The sequence below is a fragment of the Coenobita brevimanus genome, chromosome 91 (genome assembly GCF_032717465.1).
Source record: "Coenobita brevimanus isolate Jiangsu-jjx chromosome 91, ASM3271746v2, whole genome shotgun sequence".
Taxonomy (NCBI): Eukaryota; Metazoa; Arthropoda; class Malacostraca; order Decapoda; family Coenobitidae; genus Coenobita; species Coenobita brevimanus.
The window spans coordinates 36,970,378-36,991,957 of record NC_137044.1 but is presented as its reverse complement, the minus strand read 5'-3'; the positions used below and the strand labels follow the sequence as shown (position 1 = coordinate 36,991,957).

General features: G+C 41.7%; 1 protein-coding gene across 1 annotated transcript in view; it reads left to right on the top strand.

The window, feature by feature from the left end:
• LOC145411964 (putative neural-cadherin 2) overlaps nt 1–21,580 on the top strand; it is a 452,962-nt gene that overhangs the window by 234,240 nt on the left and 197,142 nt on the right. Inside the window, exons 17-18 of the mRNA XM_080281935.1 lie at nt 9,350–9,518; nt 10,773–11,066. Of these exons, the coding sequence (XP_080138061.1) occupies nt 9,350–9,518; nt 10,773–11,066 (463 nt within the window). The remainder of the gene's footprint in view (nt 1–9,349; nt 9,519–10,772; nt 11,067–21,580) is intronic.

Genomic DNA, 21,580 nt, shown 5'->3' with positions numbered 1-21,580 from the left:
CATTATGTTGGAGGTCATTGAGTATAACAGGCTTTTGAAGAATTTCCAACAGGTACTCTTTAATTAGCCACTCACTTCATTGAGGTTATGACAGAAAATGGTGAATAATGACAAGCTAAAAGAAAATGGTAGAGTTTTTTTTTTCCATGCAAAATCCTCTGGCATTCTGAGGCATATCGTTGTAGTTACGCCAATTTTATTAAGAAACAAACCATATATTCAGGGATACAATTTGCCCACCTGAATTTGAGATATTTGGAATACACACACACACACACACACACACACACACACACGCACACACACACACTCTTACATCAACATCTCTCTAGGTGGGTAGTGATAAGGAAAAGTGAGTATATGGATTTCAGAGAAACTGGGATAAATAATGCCAGATTGGGTATGCAGTTTCCTTCCCCCCCCCCCTCCAAATGCACAGGAAGAATCTGCACATATACTTTATTGTTAGAATACTAGCTGATAAGTTGTTGAGTGGGCAGGATCACCCCAGCCACAAGTCTCACTCAACCTTTGGGGAGATATGATGTAGGTCACACAGATAAGTAAGAAGCAGTAAGAATCGAGAAATAAGGTTTAGTCATTTAGCCCGAGCTTATTATGTTATTCTTGCTGTGACTGAGCGATTCTTTCTTAGGAGATCCGCCGGCAAGGAAGGGGTTATGGAATGCTGTGTCTGTTCACCATATCGAAATCTCTCTAATAAGCTGAGTACAGTTTTCCACACGTGGCAGGAATTGTTACACACAATCGTACTAGAGGGGTGAAGGGGGAGACTACGAAGGATTCCTGACTAAAAAGATTAAGTGACAAAATAAAAAGAGACAGTAAGATTGGATGTCGCATGGTAACCAATAGATAATAACAGGTATAGTATGGACGACAAGAATCTAATCATTATAGATATTGTATACGTTACTTTTCGAATTTGGGCATAGGCTTTAGGGCTCATCCCCAGACGTCCACCAGCCATTCTACATGCCTCACGTGTTCACATGCAACCACTTCGGCGCAAACAGCCACAGGTGGTATCGAAAACAGACAAGGGCTGTCTCATTAAGAACTGGTATGATATCATTAAAGTAGCTTGGTGTTTCTATGACAGGTGTTCTTAAAGTAGTGCCTTGATACACCCGGGGGATATCGTAGTGGGTCTTTAGGGAAATCCAGAAAGACATCCTGAGAAAAGAACAATTTCTTGTACGGGAACTATGATTAACTGGCAACTGCGATTTGTTACCAGTTACTCCAGTGGTTTGGCCTTTGCCAGAAATGTATTCGTCAGTGTTCATTGCCATACTTATTTCTCTTTTTACAGGAAATTGAAAAGGGTAGTAATATTAGAGGCGGAGTATCATATTGTCTTGGAATTTAACCTCGAGGTATCGGGACCAAAAAAATTTTAAGAACTATTCCATGGCAAGTCGGTGAACCTTAGTGACAGATTAATAAAAACCTAAATTAATGAAGATTACGTTATCATATTGTATCCTGTCCAGGTCCAGGATCGAAATCCCATTGTTTCAGATAGAATATTATTTTCCTAATTATATATATATATATATATATATATATATATATATATATATATATATATATATATATATATATATATATATATATATATATATATATATATATCATGCAAGGAAGAAGGAGCCAAAGGCTAAGCCCGCAAAACAATTCCTTCCAAGAAAAAACAAAAACAATACAAAAGAGCCAAATTCAAGATCCATTCATTTCGAGATGCCTGGACACACTGCGTTTGAAAGACTGGAGATCAAAGGGAGTAGGAAATACAACAGAGGAGACAGTTCCAGAGTTGACCTGTTGCATAAATGAAGGACTGGGAGTAACGGTTAACTCTTGCTTTAGAGAGTTGGACAGAAAAGGGATGAGAGTTTGTTGCTAGACGGGTGCTACGCACTCGTCGTAGAGGTGGAACAATGCTAGCAGACAGTTCAGAGGAGCAGTGACCATTGAAGTAGCGAGAGAAAAGAGATATAGCTGCAACAGTGCTGCGAAGAGACAGAGGTTGAAGGGAGCCAGTAGCAGGAGGAGAGTTAATGACACGAAAAGCCCTTGACTCCACCCAATTGAGAAGAGCTGTATGTGGGGAGCCTCCCCACACATGAGAGTTGTATATTACTCAGGGGCGAATACTCGTAAAACCCGTGTATAAAGTCAACAACTGAGCAGGGGTAAAGAAGGCACGGAGCCGGCTTAGCACATCCAATCTCTTGGAAGCAGATTTTACAAGAGATGCAACATGATCTCTCCAAGATAAGTCCCGAGTAAATAAAACCCCGAGCATGTTCAAGGATTATACAGGATTGAGCTGGATATTATTAAACATTAGTGGGTACTCCTGTGGAAGATTTTGTTGGGTTAATAGGTGTAAAAACTGAGTCTTTGATGCATTAAAAACACGATTATTTTTACCCCAGTCCGAGATACGAGCCAAGTCAGACATTAGGTGTGCCATAGCCTCATCCCTTGTTTGTTGAAGTAACTGCCGAGAAGGATGCTGTGGAAACCGAATGGAAGGGTGAAGGGTGGAATCATCAGCGTACGAGTGGAGAGGGTTAGATGTACAGCTTAGATCATTGATGAATAAAAGAAAGAGAGTTAGTGATAGGAGATAGCCCTGAGGAACACCACTGTTGATAAATCTAGGAGAAGGACGATGGCCGTCTACAACAGCACCTATAGAACGACCAGAGAGGAAGCTATAGACGAAGGCACAGATAGAAGGATAGGTACTGTAAGAGGGCAGTTTGGAAATCAAAAATTTACACCAGACTCGATCGAACGCCTTTGAGATGTCAAGTGCAATGGCAAAGCTTTCGCCAAAGTTCCGAAAGGAGGATGACCAGGAGTCTGAAAGGTAGGTGAGCAGATCGCCAGTGGAGCGTCCCTGACGGAACACATACTGACGATCATAAAGAAGGTTGTGATAGGAAAGATGCCTTAAAATTTTTGTGTTAAGAATGAATTCGAAAACTTTTGAGACACAGGATGTTAAAGCAATTGGACGATAGTAACAGGATTGGCAATGGTCACCCTTTTTTGGGACTGGGTGAATGAGAGCAATCTTCCAGCAAGAAGGAAAGGTACAAGTTGACAGACAAAGGCGAAAAAGTTTACATAGGAAGGGTGTACGCACAGAAGCACAGTTCTTGAGGACAACAGGAGGGACTCCATCAGGCCCATATGCCTTGGTAGTATTGAGGTCAGTGGTGGGACAAAATACATCAGCTGAAGAAATTTTAATATCAGCCATGAAGAAGTCAGAGGGGGGAACTGATGGAGGAACAGCACCGGAATCGTCTAAGGTGGAATTGCAGGAGAAAGTTTGAGTGAGGAGGTCTGCTTTATCAGTAGAAGAAATAGCTACAGAGCCATCAGAGTAGAAAAGAGGAGGGAAGGATGATGAGGTAAAGTTGTTAAAAAGGTTTCTGGCAAGCTGCCAGAAGGGGCTGGAAGAATTCGAGTTGGAGAGCTGAGAGCATTTAGTACGGATGAAATCATTTTAGCATAGGAAAGAACAGATGGCAATTGTGCCAGAGCAACAGCCCAAAAATCATTAGCATATAACTCTTACTTAAAATCAAACACCTGAATCACTCTCCCAATTTAAAATTGCTAGAAATCATGCAAAAGCTGTATTAAATCTATCTAAAGCAAACTTTCTTCAAAAGCAAGCATCAAAACTACTTAACAACCCTAATGACAATAGAATATTCTGGTCAGCTCTTAATTCTTTCAATAATAACTTTAACAAGTCATCTTCCATTCCCCCACTAAAATCTTCAGATGGCAATATTACAAGTGACCCACGTGGGAAAGCAGATATCTTTGTTAGTACCTTTGCAAGAAACTCTACCATAGATGATACCAGCCAGAATGTCTCAGTACTGGAACTTGATTCTCCCGAAATTGCCCCACTTAAAATACAGACAAGGTTTGTAAAATCCATCCTAGACAATTTACCTACCAACAAAGCTCCAGGTCCAGATGGAATTCCGCCAATTGTTTTGAAAAAGTGTTCCCCTGAACTTGCCTCTGTCCTAGCTAAATTATTCAGATTATGCATACGTACTTCTTTATTCCCAAATTCATGGAAAGAAGCCAATATCCACCCAGTTCCGAAGAAAGGAAGTTCGTCTGACCCCTCCAATTACAGACCAATAGCTATCACATCTTCTCTTGGTAAGGTATTTGAAAATTTAATTAATAAGCATATTGTTAAACATCTTGAATCCAACAACTTAATTAATGATAGACAATACGGTTTTCGCCACGAAAGATCCACCATTGACATACTCAATCTCCTAACTCAAACCACCCATCAATCAATTGATCTACATGGAGAAACTCATGCAGTAGCTTTTGATATCTCTAAAGCTTTCGACAGAGTATGGCACCGTTCCCTGCTGTCCAAACTCCCTTGCTATGGACTAACGTCTTTTGTTCCTTTGATTTCTTCTTATCTTAGTGACAGGAAAATAAGAGTAAAAGTAGATGATGTATATACGAATTTCCACTCAATTAACGCCGGCGTGCCGCAGGGATCAGTTCTGGCGCCAACCCTATTTCTGGTTCATATTAATGATCTCTTATCTGTCACTCACAATCCCATTCACTCATATGCAGATGACTCAACACTACATAGTTCATTCACACTCAGACATCCATTTACAAAGTCTAATATCTCTACCTCTCAACTCAGTACAGCCATCTCCATAAATCAAGATCTATCTACAATCAGTGAATGGGGACAAAACAACCTTGTCTCTTTTAATGCTAGTAAAACTAAATATATACAGTTTACTAATAGACAGATATTGCCAGATTCGTACATTACATTCAGTGCTACTAATATTCCCATCTCCAAAAGTATTGAAATTCTTGGTGTCTCACTTAACAGTGCCCTCAGCTGGACCTCTCATGTCAGATCACTTGCTAAAACCGCCTCAAAGAAACTTGGATTATTGTACAGAGTCCGTAACTTCTTCGCCGATGAGCAGTTAGGTATAATTTATAAGAGTCATGTGCACTCTCAGCTTGAATATTGCTCACCCTTGTGGAATGGTTGTGGAGAGGTTGCATTAAGACAACTAGACAAAATTCAGAATAAAGCTGTTAGAATCATTAACAACCCTGCCATTACATATAAACTACCTCCCCTGCAAGTAAGAAGGAATGTTGCCTCCCTTGCATTATTTTACAGATATTTTTTTGGCAAATGCTCAGACGAAGTTGCGTCCATGGTGCCACCTCTCCATGCCTTCCCTCGTGCTACACGGGCATCTGGTAGCGCTCATGACTGGAATGTCACTCAACCATATTGCAGAACTTCTGCCTATCAGAATCCTTTCATTCCCCGAACTGCATCTCTCTGGAACTCGCTTCCCCAGAGTTGTTTTCCTCCAAATTTCAACCTACAACTGGTCAAGTCTAACTGTTACAGATATTTTGTGAACAGAGGACACCAGTAATCTGGTGTATGGATAATTTTTTTTCTCCATTTGTTTTTCCTTCCTCCGTTCTGTTATTAAAAAACAAAAAACAAAAAAACAAAACAGCACAATTCCGGGCAGAAACATAAAAATGATGTGATTCAGGGATGGATTGGCTTTGGTACTTTTAATGGGCCTTCTCCTTGTGGACAGCATTAGAACAAGCGTGATTAAACCAAGGCTTTCTTGCACTAGTCAAAGGATATGAGAAGGGAATGTATGCTTCCATGCCCGAGAGAATAACCTCTGTAATGCGCAAGGCACACTCACATGGCTCCCTGCCATGGAAGCAATAATCATTCCAGAGGAAATCAAAGAAGTACTGCCTGAAGGCCTCCCAGTCCTCTGCTTGAAAGTGCCACAGTCGACATTTCTTTGGGGGGTCCGTAGGCCGTACCGAAGAGATAGGACAGGTTAAGGTAATAAGGTTGTGATTGGAGAAGCCCAGTGGAGAGGAATGATTAACAAAGTTAGCCGAAGGATTAGTTGTAAGGAAGAGGTCAAGTATGTTGGAGCTCTCTCCAAGGCGGTCAGTGATACGGGTAGGGTACTGTACAAGCTGCTCAAGGTCATTAAGGATAGAAAAGATGTAGGCTTGTTCACCAGGTTCACACACACACACACACACACACACACACACACACACACAAGTGTGTGTGTGTGTGTGTGTGTGTGTGTGATCTGCAATAATTAACTCCTTTTTACTATTGCAGCTCAAGTATAATATTCAATAGTTTTGTAACACCTTCCCCACCCAACTCTCTGGTCTCGTATCCATCTACCTGCTTTCTTAACCCGATTGCATTTTTTACCCTACTTTTAAGTTCCGTTTATCATCTTCCACATCATAATAAGAAGTCTCTTTACAGCAGAACTTCGTTTATCTGCAGAAAAAAAAAGAGTTTTGGGGCCTTTGGATCACACAGTTTCTATGTAACCATAAAGTGCCTCCTTTTTGATCATATGGCATAGTATTGTTTTAAGCTGTGATTATACCCAGTTATGCGATGCCGAATTATTAAGCTATTCTTGCTGCTTACAGGCGATTACATTAAACTTGGAAAAGTTTACCAGTTAGGTTAGTCTGCCTTAAGTGGAATAATAATGTGAAGAGAGGGGAGAACTGAAAAATAAAGAAGTCACTGGATTGAAAGAAAAAAAAAATCTTGCAACACCTGGAAATAGGCGAAATGATAACAACGGTTAACAAGGGAAAAAAACGCTACTGAACCTTCTTTTCAGTGCAGACTGTACGGATATAATCGCTCAACGTCAGTAAATACACAATATATGCAACTCGTGGGTGATAGGCCTTCCGGATATAATTTACCGCAAGAGATGAAGAATTCTTATTTATTTCTTCGTATTTTCTCTAATATTATCTTTAGAGTTGGAGGTCTTTTACATTCCTCCCTTATATTTCCCTCTTGCGAGTATATTTTCATTGGAGGTCCATTACATTACTTCTTCATATATTCCTCTTATATTTTCAATAGGACTGGAGGTTGTTTACACTCCTCCTTCATTGTGTCTTCTTATATTTTCTTTAGATGTGGTGGTCCTTTAAACCGTTTCCTTCAGTTAATATTCCTCTTATATTTTCATCTTCCCATGTCCTCTATTCTTTATTTATTACACTCCATCACCATAATTTCCTTTTATATTTTCATGACACACGTGTTCTAGTGGTAAGAACATTCTGATCGGAGTAACGGCCTTCGATCTCCCAAAAGTAGCATATCTTGTTGTATGCGCTAAACAAAAATGTGGAGACCACGAGTCGCACTCCAAGCTGATTGATATGCGTAAACAACCTGTGGAATCCACATTAGTTGAGTGGCACATTTGTGTGAGCTTTGAATGCCATAAATAGTTGGATAAAAAACATGAAGTTCAGGATGGTTGTTCATAATCTTTTTCATATATAAATAATAAAATGAAATACCATAAACCACTGTTCTTTTATCGTCACACCTACCAGTCTCACTCTGTGTTTAATTTGTGACTAAGCATACGAACAAATTGTAGAATCTACTTATGGAGTGCGCCGATGACACAGATGTAGAACGCCACAATTTTTGTGGAAGCATGCAGCCAAAAGTTTTACGATCATGTATTGCCACGAAGGCTGGTCATTATACTTCGTGAATACGCACTGGTAATTTAGTCCCTAGTCCCTACACCTTGAAGGAGGATAATACGTAACTGGCTTATACCGTATATTTACATGGATCTTTGTACTTATCTCTTACTTATTAGAAACAGACATAGGCCTATCAACTACACGAAAGTCAGTAAAGCAAATAACTATATAAACGTTCCTCAGCTCCCTCCCTGTCCCTCGACAGGACGATAATGGACTGCAGGGAAAAGGAAACCTCAACCTGCAATCCACGTACTTCACGTCTGAATTATGTTGGGAACACAAGAATAGCATTTTCGCGGACGACTTTATTCAGCTAATAACTGATTTTTCGAACATAAAGTATTATACCTATCCATCTATCTATTTACAACCAGACGCCTGGACGCCGAAAGGGATGGCCACAAACAGAAACGCTTAATGTTATACAGTCCTGTGCCATCAGACTGTCCTGTCTCCAACAATAGCTCCATTGCGCATACACCTGTCTTTCTCATCCCTGCATCTCATCCACGGTTAACTGCTTCCCCTTCAGCCTCCACCTCACTCACAGGCGTTCTCCTCGTCAAATTCTCGAATCACTTCTTTCCCATTGGTATAACCACCCGATGGTACTTCTGAAGCTTTCCAGCACATCCTGATCAACTCCACAACGCTCTATCACTTACTCAGTTCTCTGTCTTTTTCCTGAAGTAACTTTACATCTATCTATATCCAGATGCAATAGTCCCGTAAAGGGGTGGCCGTTTGTCTTTGAATTACTTGTTTTACGGGAAAGGGCACTGACCCTCCGCCAACCCACTTGTTGACACGTAGGGAACACGTATGGGTTGGTTATCTGGTCATTGCCCAGCGTTGGAATGGTTTCCTCGCTTACATGAAACCATTTGGCTTGTCATTTAATGTAAAGCCAACTGAAAGGGAAAAAAAGAGTAATAAAATGTGATGGGATAGATGGGAGAAATAGACAGAGATGAGGGCAGACAGACAAGAAGAAGGATGAAATAGGCAGCACTACATCAAGTGAGTGGATGATGGTCGCTACCACCTACAATCACGCACCTTTCAAACAGCCATTCCCACTCCATTAGTTGTGTCCTTCCAACAGTGTCTAAGCTTCCCATCCATGCATTAGAATGGAGATCACAATTCACTCATACAGCGACCTCGGTATTCCTTATAACTACTCTCAATGAACATGCAGCATTTCTGCCCTGCTGCTCCTTTCCATGCGCTTCATTTTCTAAACTTCTGTCCTCGCTACACAACCTAAATATATGCAGGAGCTCATATTCCCCATTTCCTATCCATCCAGAATGACTTTGCTGTCTGTGACTTCATTCCTCTAAAATACCATAAATATAATCTTTCCCACATTCACATACATCCTTACACATACTTCTGATTTCTTGTTCCAGCAAGCTTTGCAAATTCCTTTTCTCTTAACTTAGCAACAGAATACCATAAAAAAATAGTAAAAGCAATTCAAAATCCTGTTTTCTCTCACCAGTCATGTATTTTTCACAGTCGAGTCAAATGTATGGCAACAGAAAGAAGAAAATATAGTAAAACGACATCGATGTGAAAAGGTTACAATATGAGGAAGGGAAGATCTGCAAAATCGACTTCCTCCCCTCTTGTCTTTCTCATCTCCTCATTTGCCCAGATACGACCTACACTTCCTGGTGTCTGATCGAACCTGGGGCCAGATGGGCGTATCAGCCAACGTGACGGTGGAGGTGCGTCATCTGTCCCCCGAAGTTCTCACCCATGCTGTGCCCATCACCCTCTCACCCACCACACCCACAGCACTTGCTACAAACTGGACGCCTGATGTAAGTGTGTGTGTGTGTGTGTGTGTGTGTGTGTGTGTGTGTGTGTGTGTGTGTGTGTGTGTGTGTGTGTGTGTGTGTGTGTGTGTGTTTGTAAGCCTAAGTTTGATAGTCCGTTCACAGAGTTCAGCTGTCTTTTTACATTTCACACAACTTCAGATGTCACCACTTTAGCATTAATATCCACCTTCCATATCAAATGCACATCAAGTCTGTCTCATTCAGGCTTGGTTTGATGTTATTACCAAACGTGTTATTATAACATGTCGGTTGGTCCTGTGGAAGATAAAAAAATCTTTTTCACCTAAATTAACACAATCAGACTATTCAGTGTACATTGCTTGGATTTCCAGTCAGTAACAAAGTTATATAATATTCTCAGGCGTGATTATCACATTTTTTTCCTGGAAGGGCAAGGAAAGATTCACAGCAAGACAATAACGCCTAGGACGTTGATTCAAAAATACGATTATTATCAATGCGTACGAAGGTATTTTTTTTTTTTTTGTAGAAACGACGATGGATTAGAGTGAAGAATCTGTCCATGTCTCTCTTCTTCCAGTAAACCCAACCATAGTTACTTGACTGACGTCTGTGGAACGTCAAGTGTTAGTACATTTGATTAGACTCTATCGCACATTAGATCGCATTCAGTAACGATATAAAGAGGTCAGACACTTTTCGTTACTGCCAGATGCTTCAGAAACTATTGTAATAAATTGGTGTTTGACTGCATCCCACTTGATTTATATTTCAAGAATATGACCCTAGACAAAACTGCATTCTAAGATCATAGCATTAGACTATCCTTTGCACCTAGGTCTCTCACTTTCCACACAGAGAACTCATTTTTAGTATTCACAATCATTTGTTTCTTTGCTCTCAGCATTTACAGTAGATATAGTAATTCTTGGAACACCGAGGAATAATTGCATATATTATACACTCTTCCTTTTATCATGACCTTTACTCACCTTCCAGTTTCATCGTCCTGAATCACACCAAAACAATTCATTACACTTTTCACACGACACCTACCAATTCTTCCACATATCCACTTATCCAGCACTGAAGCCACTGGGAATAAAAAAGCCTTTGAAAAGTCATTGTAGTTTATTCTTCAAAATTGTTCAGATTTGTGTGTTCAAATGGAAGTGTTCGAATGGAACAATTGCCCTCCCTCCACTAAATAAAAAAAATAAAAAAAAATCCAAAATGTAGATATAACTTATGGATTTCACATTTTTATCTTTACAGGGGGGTGGCGGCGGGCTTGGCACCTTGACAGAAGCTGTGAGGGAGGTGGTAGGGAATGAGGAGGACAAAATTGATATTGTCAGTGTGTATGGCCTCCCTACTCTGTCTCCCCACCCACTCCCCGTATCCTCTGATGTCTCTGTCGGCGATCCAGACTCACCGATCACTTACTCTTCCCCTTCTTCCTCTCCATCTACTCACTACACGTGCATCTGGGTGTGCGTGAGGCAGCCAGGAGGGAAGTTCCTGGATCCTGTTAAGCTACACGGCCTTCTTTCACTCAACATACATAAGGTGAGTTTCGATTTTTTTTTCTGATTGTCATGTAAATATGTTTTACACTTTTGTTGAAAAACATTCCCATTATTCTATCCCAGATGTAAGAGTCCAAGTTTAAACTACTGTGGTCACAAATATTTTTGAATGGGAAACCAACCTATGGGCTTGGTAGCTTTAGAGTTAAGTCCAGTGTGTCCAATTAATTCTACATGTACTTATTTTTAATTTAATAGCATAATAATAAACCACGTGACTGCAACAAGGAATATTTTGTAGTGAATCAGTGTGAATGCGAAGAAGAAACTGTTCATTTCTTACAAGTCCACTGCAAGATTTTACCTTACGGTTGTTGAGAGTTGAAGCCAAGAAACCCGCCCAGTGCAAATTAGGTCGGGTTGTGAATGGGCGTGTAGGGAAGAGGGTAAACGAGACAATTTGTGTTATAGTTTTCAGTGTTAGGAGTCTGGAATTTCATCTCCCAGACTCACAGAGTCAACTTTCATCCAGGCACTCACTCGCTACAAGATGGACAGGGACATGGAAGCTTACTGTAGTATACCCCTGTTTCACCACCAGATCTCTAGCCAGATGTACTTGATATGTTTTTGTAACATATTTAATGCCAAAAGAAGTAGATATTCAATGCAAAAGTCCGACAATATAAGGGGGAAATACTGGCTAGAAAGCCCATACCCAGAATTTAATAGTTCACCCATTACACTCTAACAGAGCAGTGACTGGCTTGCACTGGGCACTTTTACTCACCAAGTTCTGTGAATTAGGGAAATTAGGCTACTTTCATATCAGGTGGTATAGTAAAATGTTATTTCAAGAGAACAATTTTTAAAAATAAGCTAGAAGGCAAACTACAAGAGGTTCCATTTGTTCCCTTTCAGGCCAATCCTAAGAGTTCTTAACCTCTCCAGTGCTGATTCTCTGTAAGGTAGTTAACTTCCCTTGCATCATTGTTTTATAACCACTGTAAAAATTCCTGTACCTCATAGGAGGCTTGCATACATGGCTCATGCAGACCTTCGTGCCTCATATGAGGTATGCAGCACGGCGAGGGTTAATGATTTTTTGCTATTGGCAGTTGGGTGATGCTCCACACTAAATTCACAACACAGACTAACACACAGATACAGTCATTCAGAGGGGCACATAAAATTTTACATGTCTGTGTTTCTCAGTATCTATGTCTACCAATATCTATAATAGGAGTAGACTGTAGCACCAGTCGAGAAGGGCAGTACTCCCAAGGTGGATGGAAAGCTGATGACAGGGAGAGCTGGAGCTCCCGTTTCATCAGCCCTCTGGACTAGGTCCCGACGATCCCCCTTTGCTGAACCTTTTTCAGTGTCTCAGTAACACAGAGAGTAGGCCAGCATGCTCTCCAATACAAGTTTCTCTAGCTATCAACACAAAACTACATGCACAGTACACACTACACTTCCCTTTCCAAAATAAAGAAAATTATGGCAGCACAACACGTGGCCTCGGAGTCCCAAGGGGGGGGGGGCATAAATGCCCCCACCTTCCACCCCTCTCCCGGTGATGACTCATCGTGCCTGGAACCACTGTCTGACTCTCTTCTTCTTCATTTCTGCAACATTTGCAGCCTTTCCTTTAACTTTCGCCCTGTTGAGCACCACCTCTCCTCTAAACCGCACCTTTTTCTAACGGAGACTCAGCTGTCTGAGGCAACTGACGGCAGACCCTTTTCTGTACCCTCCTACTTTCTCTATACTCATTTCAAAGCCAAAGGTGGCTGTTGTGTATAAATACGCAACAACTTATCTTGCTCTCGTGTTCCTGAACTCGATTCTTCTGAATTCTCTACACTCTAGCTTTGGCTTTCCTGTCATTCTCCGACTAAATATATCTTCGCTGTTTACTTATCTCCTAATTCTACAGACTATCAAAACTTCATTGACTATCTTACTTCCACGATGGAACTCATTCTATCCATTTCTCCTTTCTCTAAAATCTCCATTCTAGGAGATTTCAATGTTCACCACCACCTTTGGCTCTCCTCTCCTTTCACTGATCCACCTGCTGAACAAGCCTGTCATAAAGACTTTGTAGTTACTTGTAGAGAAGTATATTTTAGACTTGTGGTCGAGCGGCTTTTATATCTTGTAGTAGTTTCCCCACCAGATGTCATGTAGTGATGGGAGAGGTAAAGAATAGTATGGGACTATTTTTATTTGTCTTGGAAATATTAAACAGGTCTCTCCCATGGGAAGAGTATAAGTCCCGGGTAGCTACCTCCCTGTCTCGCTATCTCTCTCTCTTTCTATTCTAAGGCTAATCTCCGTCTCGACCTCTCTCTAGGGTCGCTTGTCTCCTTCTGTCTAGCCTGTTCGGTGGCTAATCTCCGTCTGAGCTCTCTTTCCTAAATTCTGGTGTAGCAGAGGTGTGTCACGTGTGTTCCTCGTGGGTGGACTAGATCTTTGTTCACGAGAGGACTGCTGACAGCTAACTGCATCATCTCCTTACTGGCCGCTGTCGTCAGCTTCCCTCAGTGTTAAGAGTGTGTAAGCATGTTTAGCACTGCTCGATTCTCGCAGACATAACACCTTCTCAATCATCTGACTCCCTGCTTCTATCTGTCTCTCTGTCTATCTATTTATCTATCTATCTATATAATATGTAGTCTTTACCACAAGCCTACAACTTTTCTATCCTTAATGACCTAGAGCAGCTTGTACAGCACCCTACCCATATCCCTGACCATCTTGGACAGAGCTCCAACATACATGACCTCTTCCTTACAACTATTCCTTCTGCTTACACTGTTAATCTTTTCTCTCTGTTGGGCTCCTCCGATCACAACCTTATTACCTTAACCTGTCCTATCGCTCCAGTACGACCTGTGGACCCTCCAAAGAAACGTCGTCTGAGACACTTTGGAGCTGTGGATTGGAAGGCCCTCAGACAGTACTTCTTTGATTTTCCCTGGAATGATTATTGCTTCCGTGGCCGGGAGCCATCTGAGTGTGCCTTGCACATTACGGAGGTTATTCTCTCAGGCATGGAAGTATACATTCCTTTCTCATATCCTCTGACTAATGCAAGAAAACCTTGGTTTAATCACGCTTGTTCTAATGCTGTCCGCAACAAGGAGAGGGCCTATAAAAGGTACCGGAGCCAACCCACCCCTGAATCACATCTTTTATACGTTTCTGCCCGGAATCATGCTAAGTCTGTTCTTCGCTCTGCAAAAAATTATTTCATTCGTACTAAATGGGCTCTCGACTCTCTAACTTGAATTCTTTTCACTCCTTCTGGCACCTTGCCAAAAACCTTTCCAACAATTTTACCTCATCTTTCCCTCCTCTATTCGACACTGATGGTTCTGTAGCGATTTCTTCTACTGATAAAGCAGATCTCTTCTCTCAGACTTTCTCCTCCAAGTCAACCTTAGACGATTCCAGTGCTGTTCCTCTATCACTTCCCCCCTCTGACTTCCTCATGGCTGACATTAAAATTTCTTCAGCTCATGTATGTTCTGCCATCACTGGCCCCAACACTAACAAGGCAAATGGGCCTGATGGAGTCCTTCCTGTTGTTCTCATGAACAGTGCTTCTGTGCTCACACCCTTCCTAGGCAAAAGCTTTCACCTTTGTCTATCAACTTGTACTTTTCCTTCTTGCTGGAAGTTTGCTCTCATTCAGCCAGTCCCAAAGAAGGGTGACCGTTCCCAACCCTCTAACTATCGTCCAATTGCTTTAACATCCTGTATCTCGAAAGTTTTTGTGTCAATTCTTAACAGAAAAATTTTAAAGCATCTTTCCTATCACAACCTTCTTTCTGATGGTCAGAATGGATTCCGTCAGGGACGCTCCACTGGCGATCTTCTCACCTACCTTTCAGACTCCTGGTCATCCTCCTTTCGGGTCTTTGGCGAAAGCTGTGCCATTGCACTTGACTTATCAAAGACTTTTGATCGAGTTTGGCAGAAATCTTTAATTTCAAAACTGTCCTCTTATGGTTTCTATCCTCCTATCCGTGCCTTCATCTCTAGCTTCCTTTCTGGTCATTCTATAGCCGCTGTTGTAGACGGCCATCGTTCTTCTCCTAGATCTGTCAACAGTGGTGTTCCTCACGGCTCTGTCCTATCACCAACTCTCTTCTTTTTATTCATCAGTGACCTTTTAGCTTGTACATCTAACCCTACCCACTCATACGCTGATGCCTCCACCCTTCATCTTTCCATTCTGTTCCCACAACGTCCATCTCATCAGTTACTTCAATAAACAAGGGATGTGGCTATGGCACACCTAATGTCTGACTTGGCTTGTATCTCTGACTGGGGAAAAAATAATCTGGTTGTTAATGCATCAAAGACTCAGTTTTACACCTATCAACCCAACAAAATCTTCCATAGGTATACCCACTAATGTTTAATAATATTCAGCTTAATCCTGCATCATCCTTGAACATGCTTGGGGTTTCATTTACTCGGGACTAGTCTTGGAAAGATCATATTACATCTCTTGTAAAATCTGCTTCCAAGAGATTAGGTGTGCTAAGCCGACTCCGTTCCTTCTTTACCCTTGCATAATTGTTGACTCTATATAGGGGTTTTATCCACCCCTGTGTGGAGTACAACTCTCATGTACGGGGAGGCTCCCCACATGCAGCTCTTGTCAATAGGGTGGAGTCAAAGGCTTTTCTCCTCCTCTTTCTGACTCCCTTCAACCTCTGTCTCTTCGTCGCACTGTTGCATATTTATCTCTTTTCTATCGCTACTTCAATGGTCACTGCTCCTCTGAACTGTCTGCATGCAATCCTCCACCTCTACGACGGGCGCATAGCACCCGCATAGCAGCAAACTCTCATCCCTTTTGTGTCCAGCTCTCTAATGCAAGAGTTAACCGTTACTCCCAATCCATCATTTATGCAACAGGTCGACTCTGGAACTGTCTCCCTCTGTCTGTATTTCCTGCTTCCTATGATCTCCAGTCTTTCAAAAGCAATGTGACCAAGCATCTCCAAATGATCGGATGTTGAATTTGGCTCTCTCTTGTATTTTGTTTTTCTCTTGGAAGGAACAATAATTGCGGGCTCGTGGCCTTTGGTTCCGTCTTCTTAGCATAAAAAAATATAGTGATCCCTTAGTTACTGTGCATAACTGGTACCGAACATGGGACGTGATCACGAAATTGCACAATAACTAATACACAGCACCTATAAGATTTATCTTAATTAATCCCAGTCACTCCAAGATCAGCCCAAAATTTTACTTTTTTGAACAATTTCGACTCACCAGATACAGAGCAAAATGGTAAGGTAGGTAAAAAAAAAAATACATTGGCGTGGTTAGGCTAAAAGAAAGTGATGTCAAGGGCACAGTAAAGAAAAATATCCAAAACATGACTGGGTACACATACCTCACTGAACCCTCAAAGAGCCACTAGCCTTGCCCCAAACTTTAGACTCACTGAGGTAAATGTATGGTTTAGTTTAAGCAGCAGCAAGACCTTACTGGTTCACTTCTTAATCTTAAAGTTTGTTCTCCATGTTTTACTGAATATTTTCATGATCGTAAATGATTGCCACAATGGTGGTAAACGATCTTTACAATCAACACCAGCGCTGAAGACAAACGGTCGTTTATACAAACCTAATCAAACTTTTCATAACATAGCCTAACCTCTGGTATTTCCTACCATGTAATACACATTTCTTTCTTTCTTTCTTGTTTCTTTCTTTCTTTTTATTTTTTGTTATTGGCTACAAAAAATTTGCTTTAAAAATCACTGTGGTTACTATTCAATGAAAGTCATGGTTTGGGACAGACGTACAGGTTGAGGTGACTGGTACAGTTGTCTCAAAGAGTTCCTATAGCCCCTGTGTTCCCTCCTGTCAAGATGTGGCACCGCCGCAATAATGGCGTAAATATCTACGAATGAACGGGCGTTCGTACTGTAACGACGGACGTGAATGGTAGGTATGTATCCTAAACGTCATAATGGTCGGCAATATTATGTAAACAGGGGAGTGATTAAAATAACACCAGAAACATTATTTTTACGCGTATGTTAATGCAGAATACCAAAAGGAATATACATGCAAGCCAAAAAATCGTGAAGGTTGTTGCAGTTGTGGTCATCATACATCAGTCACACTCACCTAACCTTTACACGTGAAATCAGGGGTGTTTGGTTATCTCATGGATATCGCTTTGGGACAGCTTCAAAACCATTATGAATCATGGAAAATATGGAATCATGTATGATACACATAAATTATTAATATAGAAAGCTGTGCAACATGAAAGAGAAAAAGTATTATTTTATGACTAGGGGTATATTGGTAAATAAAATGGGAGAAATGGAGTTCCCCCGAGCTAAGCCCTGTATTGGACTATATAGCCCCGCTAGGGTTACAGGGGCGAGCTACCACTCCCGGCACGGCAGCCCGGGCGAGGCTCGAACTCGCAATCCCCCCCCCATATTGGTAAATAAGAAACCACTTAATAAGTGATAAACAGGGAAGTGAGCATGGAAGTGAAAAAGTTACTACATGACAGTATTGTGGTACCAATCCTAATGTATGGAAGTGAAGCTTGGGGCTTGTTGGAGGGACAGACGTCAAGAGTGCGAGCAGTGGAAATGAGTTATTTGAGAGGAGCATGTGGAGTCACATGGAGTGACAGACTGACAAATGATGAAGAGATGGAGCGTTGTGGTGTGGATGTGGATGTGATAGGAAGCTTTAGGAGAAACACACTGAAGTGGTTTGGCCATGTGGAGAGGAGGAAATGAGAGACTGACGAGGAGAGTGTATGTGAGTGAGGTGGAGAGGGGGAGTGGGAGCTGGAGGCCAAGGATGAGATGGAGGGATGGAGTAGAGAGGTATATCACTGAGAGAGGGGAGTGTGAGCTGGGAACAGGGCAGTGAAATGGCGGGGGACAGGGCGACATGGAGCCGATTTGTTTGTGGCCACCCCTTGAGAGATTAAGGCATCTGACAATAGATAGATAGATAGAATATGCTGGTCACAGACAACTGGTTAGGTGTTGTTTCAGAACAATGTAGCTCGAATCACTATCTGACAATTCCAATATGAGCCAAGAGACGTTAGAAACTACTGGACGGGAGAATTTAAGACAATATTAATATGATGTGGGATACGTGGTAAGGGATAAACGAGTATTTGTGACAATATGCACAGACCGATACACTGATCATGCAGTGAAACAAGAGACTTATGAGGAGGAAAAACACGAATGTGAATGAGGTGAAGTCAGTGGCGCCATCTCAAACCAATTGCTCTTAAGGTTGGTGGCGGTTGTTTATGTCAGGTCATCGAAATATGTCATATTTGATAATAACGTTTATATTATGCTGTGTCTGATAACCTCACGTATCTAACTGTGTCAGACATCAACGTTAACATGGTTGAAAACATCATTATCAGATATACTTTCAGTGACTCACTTGTCTTGCCGGACACGATCACCATGTTCAATTGTTAAATTCAAATCATTTTGGAAATACTGTATTACTTCAACAGACTGTAGCACCAAATCTAGCAGCACAGTACTCCCAAGGTGGGTGGAAAGCTGATGACAGGGAGAGCTGGAGCTCCCGTTTCATCAGCCCTCAGTACTAGTTCCCGACCATCCCCTTTTGCTAAACCTTTTTCAGTGTTTCAGTAACACAGAGAGTAGGCCAGCATGCTTTGTAAAACAAGTTCCTCTAACTGTCAACACCAAACTACATGTACAGTACACACTACACTTTCTTTTCAAAATTTAAAAAAAGAGTAAAAATGGCGAACTTAGACCTTGCCTCGGAGTCCCCGGGGGGAGGGGGACCACAAATGCCCCCACCATCCTCCCCTCTCCCCTGTGCCGACTCTATGAGTTGCCTGGAACCACTGTCTGACTCACTTCTTCATCATTTCTGCAACATTCGCGGCCTTTCCTCTAACTTTCCCTCTGCTGAACATCATCTCTCCTCTTCTAAACCTCACCTTCTCTTTTTAACTGAGACTCAGCTGTCTCAGGCAACTGACAGGAAACCCTTTTCTGTATCCTCCTACTTTCTCTATACTCATTTCATAGCCAAACGTGGCTGTTGTGTATATGTACGCAACGACTTATCTTGCTCTCGTTTTCCTGAACTTGATTCTTCTGAATTCTCTACTCTCTGGCTTCGGCTTTCCTGTCATTCTCTGACTAAGTATATCTGCGCTGTTTACTTATCCCGTAATTCTACTGACTATGAAAAATTCTTCGACTATCTTACTTCTACGATGGAACATATTCTATCCATTTCTCCTTTCTCTGAAATCTCCATTCAAAGAGATTTCAATGTTCACCACCACCTTTGGCTCTCCTCTCCTTTCACTGATCCACCTGGTGAACAAGGCTACATCTTTTCTATCCTTAATGACCTTGATCACCTTGTACAGCACCCTACCCGTATCCCAGACTACCTTTGAGAGAGCTCCAACATTCTTGACCTCTTCCTTAAAACTAATCCTTTTGCTTACACTGTTAATCTTTTCTCTCCGGTGGGCTCCTCCAATCACAACCTTATTACCTTAATCTGTCCTATCCCTCCGGTACTGCCTGTGGACCCTCCAAAGAAACGGCGGCTGTTACACTTTGGAGCTGCAGACTGGGAGGCCCTTAGGCAGTACTTCTTTGATTTTCACCGGAATGATTACTGCTTCATTGGCCGGGAGCTATCTGAGTGTGCCTTGTGTATTACGGAGGTTATTCTCTCAGGCATGGAAACATACATTCCTTTCTCAATATCCGTTGACTAATGCAAGAAAGCCTTGGTTTAATTGCACTTGTTCTAATGGTGTCCGCAACAAGGAGAGGGCCTATAAAAGGTACCAGAGCCACCCCACCCTTGAATCACATCTTTTTTATGTTTCTGCCCGGAATCATGCTAAGTCTGTTCTTCGCTTTGCTAAAAACAATTTCATCCATACTAAATGCTCTCAACTCTCCAACTTGAATATTTCCCACTCCTTCTGGAACCTTGCCAAAAACCTTTTTAACAACTTTACCTCATCATCTTTCCCTCCCCTTCTCTACTCTGATGGCTCTGTAGCTATTTCTTCTACTGATAAAGCAGATCTCTTTGCTCAGACTTTCTCCTCCAATTCCACCCTAGACGATTCTGGTGCTGTTCCTCCATCACTTCCCCCCTCAGACTTCCTCATGGCTGACATTAAAATTTCTTCAGTTGATGTACAGTATATTCTGTCATCACTGGCCTCAATACTAACTAGGCATATGGGCCTCATGGAGTCTCTCCTGTTGTTCTCAAGAACTGTGCTTCTGTGCCTACACCCTTCCTAGGTAAACTCTTTCACCTTTGTCTTTCAACTTGTACCTTTTCTTCTTGTTGGAAGTTTGCTCTCATTCAGCCAATCCCAAAGAAGGGTGACTGTTCCCAACCCTCTATCTATCGTCCAATTGCTTTAACATCCTGTCTCAAAAGTTTTTGAGTCTATTCTTAACAGAAAAATATTAAAGGATCTTTCCCCTCACAGCGTTCTTTCTGATCATCAGTATGGGTTCCGTCAGGGATGCTCCACTGGCGATCTCACCTACCTTTCAGACTCCTGGTCATCCTCTTTTCAAACCTTTGGCGAAAACTTTACCATTTCACTTTACTTCTGAAAGGCTTTCGATCGAGTCTGGCATAAATCTTTAATTTCCAAACTGCCCTGTTACGTTTCTATCCTTTTATCTGTACCTTAATCTACAGCTTCCTTTCTGGCCGTTCTATAGCCTCTGTTGTAGACCACCATCGTTCTTCTACTAGTTCTATCAACAGTGGTGTTCCTCAGGGCTCTGTCCTATCACCAACTCTCTTCCTTTTATTCATCAATATCTTCTAAGCTGTACATCTAATCCTATCTACTTGTACGCTGATGATTCCACCCTTCACCTTTTCATTCGGTTCCTGCAACGTCCATCCCAGCAGTTACTTCAACAAACAAGGGATGAGGCTAAGGCACACCTAATATCTTACTTGGCTCGAATCTCTGACTGGGGTAAAAATAACCTTGTTGTTTTTAATGCATCAAAGACTCAGTTTTTACACCTATCAACCCAACAAAATCTTCCACAGGAGTACCCATTAAAGTTTAATAATATTCAGCTCAATCAAGCATCATCCTTGAACATGCTTGGGGTTTCATTCACTCGAGATTTATCCTGGAAAGATCATATTACATCTCAGGTAAAATCTGCTTCCAAGAGATTAGGTGTGCTAAGCCGACTCCGTACCCTTTTTACCCTTGCATAGTTGTTGACTTTATACACGGGATTTATTCGCCCCTGTATGGCATACAACTCTCATGTGTTGGGAGGCTTCCCACATACAGCTCTTCTTAATAGGGTAGAGTCAAGGGCATCTCGTCTCATTAACTCTGCTCCTCTTACTGGCTTCCTTCAACCTCTGTCTCTTTGCCGCACTGGTGCCTCTTTATCTCTTTTCTATTGCTACTTCCATGATCATTGCTCCTCAGAACGGTCTGCTTGCATCC